The following is a 7,500-nucleotide window of genomic DNA, read 5'->3' on the forward strand; positions in this document are numbered from 1 at the left end:
GCTCCAACTTAGGTTATGTAGACTGCAAGGCTTTAATTTTACCTTAAACTGTAGTTTAAGTGATACAATATACAGACGTAAAATCCTACTATGACCGCAGACATACATTATTTAATACACAAATGTAAATAGAAATGTGTTCATATTCATAATACACAAATATATAACTGACCACGCACATACATTATATATATACATATATATACATACATACATACATATATATATATATATATATATATATTTGTGTGTGTGTATATATATATATGTATATATACAGATATATATATATATATATATATATATATATATATATATGTACATATATTTAAAATATATATATATGTACACACATATATATATATATATATATATATATGTATATATAAATATATACAGATATATATATGTATATATATATATTTATATATATATATATATATATATATATATATATATATATATATATATATATATATATATATATATTATGTGAGTGTGTGTTTGTTTATACGCATATGCATATATACAAATATTTACATTTACACACACATTATATATATATATATATATATATATATATATATATATATATATTCATAGATAGATAGATAGATAGATTTACTTCGTGCTTTAAATTGCTTTTGTAAGTGAACAGCCATACTAAATGTGACACTGGCCCAAACTAAAAGAAAACTAAATAGTCAAAGTAGTTACGTGCTAAAATACCTCAGAAGGAGATGACCTTTGGGACAGTTAAACAATTTTGAGGTTAAACGACCACTAGGAAGGGAACTTGCTACATTAGATTATTATTATTCTCTTAACTGATGAAAATAATTGTACACTATTCAAGTTAATAAGTGAGCATCTGATTTCAATTTTATTTATCAGTATGGTTTACGATCATTTTGACTATAGTCCCTTTGGAATCCACATATGGCCAGACTTTCGTGCATACAGCCATCTAGGTATGCGGGTATTACCATATCTTTAATTAGCTAATCAATTAGCTGTTTAATTAAAAAAATTTCCTGTTGGAGCCCTTGGGCTTATAGCATCCTACTTTTCCAACTAGGGTTATAGCTTAGGAAGTAATAATAATAATAATAATAATAATAATAATAATAATAATAATAATAATAAATCTTCTGTTTCGTTTCCTCACAGGGCTATTTTTCCCTGTTGGAGTCCTTGAGCTTATAGCATCTTACTTTTCTAACTAGGGTTGTAGCTAAGCTTGTAATAATAATAATAATAATAATAATAATAATAATAATAATAATAATAATAATAATAATAATAATTAGAAAATCTTCTTTGCTTCCTTTCCTCACTGGGCTAATTTTCCCTTTGGAATCCCTGGGCTTATAGCATCTTGCTTTTCCAACTAGGGTTGTATCTTAGCTTGTAATAATAATGATAATAATATCATCCTCCGCCTACTCTCAGGGCTAGACTCCCCGCCGATCCTTGGAGAGCAAGGAAGGTGCGATTCTACCGGAACGGTGACCGGTACTACCACGGCTACGAATTCGTTTTCAAACCGGGACGCGATGTCGTCAACATGGAGGCGCTGTGTGACAAAATATCCGACAGAATTGGTGAGTTTCCTTTTTTTTTTTTTTTATTATATTCTAGGTTGCATGAATGCTGTAAGAGAGGAATATTTAGTTGATACACCACTCTTACAAGTAGTAATCTATTAGTTGAGTAATATATTGAGGTACATAGAAGAGTATCAGGAGAGATTTCTTCTAAACGTGATAAGAATTTGCTGGAATTTCTGGGACATGTAATTAGAAAAAATCGAACTTTTGTACCTTACGGGAAAGATAGAGGGAAGAAGAGCAATATGCCGCCAAAGCCAAAAAGGTTTTGACAGCTTACTGGAGGATGTAAATGAGAATGTAACAGCTGGACAATCTATAGAGCTGGCCAGGTGGAGGCAATTGACAGCCCACTTCAAGGCCATGGTACCTAGATAGATAGAAGATATACAATCTTCGGTGAGAAATAACCTTCTCTTTTTGTATAGTTTACGTTAACTAATATTCTCAGGGTTTCCTTTGGTTACATCCCAAGCTTTAAATAATTTTTTGAGTGTGTATTTCTCATTTACTCAGATACGAGAGGTTGGCTGAAATAAAAATTTTGAGAACTATCACGCGAAAATAATTGTTATTTAAAGGAATTCTCTGTATATATATATATATATATATATATATATATATATATATATATATATACATATATATATATATATATATATATATATATATATATATATATATATATATATATATATATATATAGTAAGTAAACCTGTGGCGAACTATCATCTTTAATATTCGAAAGTATTTTAAAATATATATATATATATATATATATATATATACATATATATATATATATATATATATATATATATATATATATATATATATATAGTAAGTAAACCTGTGGCGAACTATCATCTTTAATATTCGAAAGTATTTTAAAGTATTTTATCACTGTGATATCATTTAAAAAATATTCGAACATTTATCCACAACAATTATGGAATATTGATTAAACTACATATATTACCAAATCTCTAACTACACCCAAGTCGTATATCTGTGCTACTGAGAGAGAGAGAGAGAGAGAGAGAGAGAGAGAGAGAGAGAGAGAGAGAGAGAGAGAGAGAGAGAGAGAGATATCCATATCATATTATTTCTCTGATAAATTACGCTTTCTGTCTCGTCTTTTACCCAAATAAAAGCAATGGAATGAAATGAAAAAATAGCAACAGTTGAAAGGATGAAAGAAGAATTACGAAGATTTGCCATTGAACGAATAATTCTCTGGCAATTATTCTTTGATTTAACAGCTCTGTATTACAGATCTTGTTAAAAGAAAACTCATTATATATAAATATATGCAAACCAAGAGCTCTTCAAAGTGAATGGGTGGGGGAAACCTGAATGGAAAATGAGAATTTTGGCGCTGTTTTATCGCAGAAATCCATAAAACAGAAATAAATCATATTTCCCCCCTCTCTCTCTCTCTCTCTCTCTCTCTCTCTCTCTCTCTCTCTCTCTCTCTCTCTCTCTCTCTGAAATGTATGAATAACAAAGTGGCATAAAACCCAAGAAAAAAAATCTAGTTGGCAAAAGCAAATCTGATACAACATACATATTACCCTTCATTAAAGCGTTCCTCTAATAACCTAACCACTCACCTACTCGAAAAATAAGAAAACAATTTTGTCATAATTAAAAATCAAGGCAAGGAGAGAACATTTCACAAGGGGGATATCCCGACAAATTGGAGGGGTAGACCACGAAATATTACCTCTGCAATCCTCGGGGAATTACAGTCATGAAGGGGGGCAATTAGGCCATTTGCCTGTACTTCCATTAACGAGTTACCTTCACTAATGAAGTGCATCCTTTACGGGGAGCCTTTCGCTCCCTGGAATTCTCTTTTCTCACGAAAAGACGGAGGGTGGCCATGACGAGGGGAGGAGAGTGCGGTAAATAGAAAGGTTTAAATGGCACCCGTGAATGGCAGAGGCAAGGAACAGAGATATTTCTATGGTTGTTTATTATTATTATTATTATTATTATTATTATTATTATTATTAGTAGTAGTAGTAGTAGTAGTAGTAGTAGTAGTAGTAGTAGTAGTAGTAGTATCATAATTAGTATTATCACACGGTAGGCTATAACCCTTGTTAGAAAGCAAGATGTTATACGCCCAAGGGCTCCAACAGGGAAAGAAAAGCCAAGGGAGGAAAGAAAACAAAGAAATAAACCAGAGAGAGAGAGAGAGAGAGAGAGAGAGAGAGAGAGAGAGAGAGAGAGAGAGAGAGTATTGACCTTGTGCTATCCTCTGAATTCCTTAGGTCATGGCATTGGAAAGACTTGTAAACAATCCAAATTCTTTCACTGAAGACGATAGGGGGTTGAGGTCACGAGCAATCGTTAAGACCGGCTTCGGAGCGACGAACATGACATTTTCCTGTCAGTGCGTTTTTTTTTTTTTTTTTTTTTTTTTTTTTTTTTTTTTTTTTTTTTTTTTTTTTTGTTCCTTGGTGTATTGGATACATGATCATAGATAATTCAATAAAATATAAATGAAAATGAAGAATCTTGGTACATTATCCTTGAAATACTAATCCCTGACTCTCTTGCAATATGTTGATAAATATAAATACAAATGGAGAATCTTGGTAGATTAGCCTTGAACTATCAATCCCTGACTCTTGAAATATGTTGACAAATATAAATGCAAATGAAGAATTTTGGTACATTAGCTTGAAATATTAATTCCCTTGAAATGTTCTCTGCATTTCAGTTTCTTACCATAACCAATTGCTTAGTATAATAAATCAAATATTCAAAGTAAAGAGAGAAATAAAATTAACGTTCAAAAGACTAATAATTCCAATAGAAAGGTGTAATTATAAACACTTAAAATGTGCCGTAAAAACGGTAAAAATCCTGGAATAAATGTTGCTAGGCATTTGCCCTTTTAAAAACGGATATATTAACGTAAAGGTGAGATATTACGGTCATCAACCCATAAAGAATAATAAAGTACGGTCGCCTGAATTTTACTGAAATGCGGTTCAGAACATTACATTTTTACGGAGAAATTCCGATTAAAATTACGTTTTTCTAACATTGTACGTTGGAAATTAAGACTCAAGACAAATGGAATAAAAGATACAGTCTTCGCTACAAAGAAGAATGCATGAACCCCAACGAGCAGGGAGGTGGTCTCAGGCCATGACGAGTGTGACACACAGACACGGAGGTTGTCCTAATGCTCCCGAGTTCTTGTAACCGAACCAATAATTGCGTGCTGAATCTCTGTAAGATGTTTCGCTCCGGCACGCGAGATAATTGTGACGGTCAGCGGAGGGGATGAAGAAGTCGTAGATGGAAGGTAGGTTAAAAGAATTGGGAGCAGGGATATTATTATTATTATTATTATTAGCTAAGCTACAACTGTAGTTAGAAAAGCAGGATACTATAAGCTCAAGGACTCCAACAGGGAAAATAACCAAGTGAGGAAAGCAAACAAGGAAATAATTATTGCTAGCTAAGCTACAACCCTAGTTGGAAAAGCAGGATACCATAAGTCCAAGGGCTCCAACAGGGTAAATAACCCAGTGAGGAAAACAAACAAATAAATAAATAAACTGCAAGAGAAGTAATGAACAATTAAAATATGTTAAGAACAGTAACATCAATAAATTAGATCCTTCATATTTAAACTATAAAAACTTCAAAACACTAGCGGAAGAGAAATAAGATAGAATAGTGTGCCTGAGTGTACCTTCAAGGAAGACGGCAGAGAAGGAGGGTGGAGGCGGCAGTGCATGAGCCATAATAATCAAGTTATTATATTATTGTATTAAAGTAAAATAAAATCGAGGACGATCATCTTTTTGAGGGCTTTATCAATTACAAGATTATCATTTCAAATGCAAATGGTTGTGGTGGCCTGGTGGTAGCGTCCTTGCCTGGTGACCGCCAGACTGGGGTTCGAGTCATGCTCAAACTCGTTTGTTCCTTTGGTCTCTGCAACCTCACCATCCTTGTGAACTATGGATATATCTGCCGAGTCATCAACAGCCATTGCCTGGTTCTCCTTGGTCCTAGCTTGGGTGGAGAGGGGGCTTTGGCGCTGATCATATGTATATATGGTTAGTCTCTATGAATTTGTCCTGTTTGCTAGGGCAATGTCACTGTCCCTTGCCATTCATGACCTGCCTTTTAAACCTGTAAAGGTCGATGAGGTGGGGTCTTTGTACTATATTATTTAACCCAGGCCTGATAGATACGAGAAAAAGAGTAGATGTTAACGTCGAAGGAAGATGAGAAGCCACTTGTAAAAAAGTTTAAATCGCTTTCAGAAGACTAAAATTACAGCCAGATCATTGCTTAGACAGCATATGTAACGTTTAAAACGCTTCCGCAAGAATAAATTTAATGTCAGATCTTTGCTCAGACTGCATTCAATACGTTTAAAACGCTTCGAGAAGACTAAAATTACAATAAGATCTTTGCTCAGACAATGTCTATAACGTTTACAATTCCAGAAGACTAAAATTACTGCCAGATCTTTGCTCAGACTTTATTTAATACGTTTAAAACGCTTCGAGAAGACTAAAATTACAATAAGATCTTTGCTCAGACAATGTCTATAACGTTTACAATTCCAGAAGACTAAAATTACTGCCATATCTTTGCTCAGACTTTATTTAATACGTTTAAAACGCTTCGAGAAGACTAAAATTACAATAAGATCTTTGCTCAGACAATGTCTATAACGTTTACAATTCCAGAAGACTAAAATTACTGCCAGATCTTTTCTCAGACTTTATTTAATACGTTTAAAACGTTTATAGATGACAAAAATTTATTATAAGATTCAAGGAAAACAGAAGTATGGATTAAAAAATGTTTAAAATTGTAAGGAAGGTATCAGATACCGAATTGTGACAGTTCTTCTTCACTCAAGGGGTTAACTATTGTACTGTAATTGTTCAGTGGCTACTTCCCTCTTGGTAAGGGTAGAAGAGACTCTTTAGCTAGGGTAAGCATCTCTTCTAGGAGAAGGACACTCCAAAATAAAACCATTGTTCTCTAGTCTTGGGTAGTGCCATACCCTCTGTACCATGGTCTTCCACTGTTTAGATTTGGAGTTCTCTTGTTTGAGGGTACACTCGGGCATACTATTCTATCTAATTCTCTTCTTCCTGTTTTTTTTATATAAAATTTTTATAGTTTATATGGGCAGTATTTATTTTAATGTTACTGTCTTTAAAATATTTTACTTTTCCTTGTTTCTTTTCCTCACTGGGCTACTTTCCCTGTTGGGGCCCCTGGCCTTATAGCATCCTGCTTTTCAAACTAGGGTTGTAGCTTAGCAAGAAATAATAATAATAATAAGAATAATAATAATAATAATAATAATAATAATAACAACAATAACAATTAAAATAACAATAACAATTAAAATAATAATAATAATAATAATAATAATAATAATAATAATAATAATAATAATAATAATAATAATAATAATAATAATAATAATAATAATAATAATAATAATATCACCACAAGTCATACATCAGGTACAGGTACCAATCACAAGAAACTTCTCCCTCCACATGTACTTTTTCTCTGCAATTTGACAGCTGTTTTCCTCCTCTTCCTCTTGCTTGCCCTTGGACTAAGAGGTCATGGTAGTAAGGTTAAGAAGGGCAACATTAAAAGAGTTAATAAATATTAATTGATAATCCCCCATGATACCAAACCGTTAGCGATAGCCTTTGCGTGAATTCTCTTGACATGAAACATTTAACATAATTCACATTAGTTGGTCTTCCTTTCGAATGGACACAATGACCATTTGTTCCTTTATCTGTTTATACAATTCCTTTAATTTAAATTCAGGCGTCCCACGTTATGACAGTGATGGTGAACGTTGGATCACATA

The 7,500-nt window shown here is 32.7% G+C and overlaps 1 protein-coding gene across 1 annotated transcript in view; it reads left to right on the forward strand.

Annotated features, from left to right (window-relative positions):
- The window catches only part of DCX-EMAP (Doublecortin-domain-containing echinoderm-microtubule-associated protein), a 153,574-nt gene that overhangs the window by 59,019 nt on the left and 87,055 nt on the right, over nucleotides 1–7,500 (forward strand). Inside the window, exon 4 of the mRNA XM_068379937.1 lies at nucleotides 1,453–1,604. Within this exon, the coding sequence (XP_068236038.1) occupies nucleotides 1,453–1,604 (152 nt within the window). The remainder of the gene's footprint in view (nucleotides 1–1,452; nucleotides 1,605–7,500) is intronic.

Source organism: Palaemon carinicauda, chromosome 9 (assembly GCF_036898095.1).
Source record: "Palaemon carinicauda isolate YSFRI2023 chromosome 9, ASM3689809v2, whole genome shotgun sequence".
In the NCBI taxonomy this organism is placed as follows: Eukaryota; Metazoa; Arthropoda; class Malacostraca; order Decapoda; family Palaemonidae; genus Palaemon; species Palaemon carinicauda.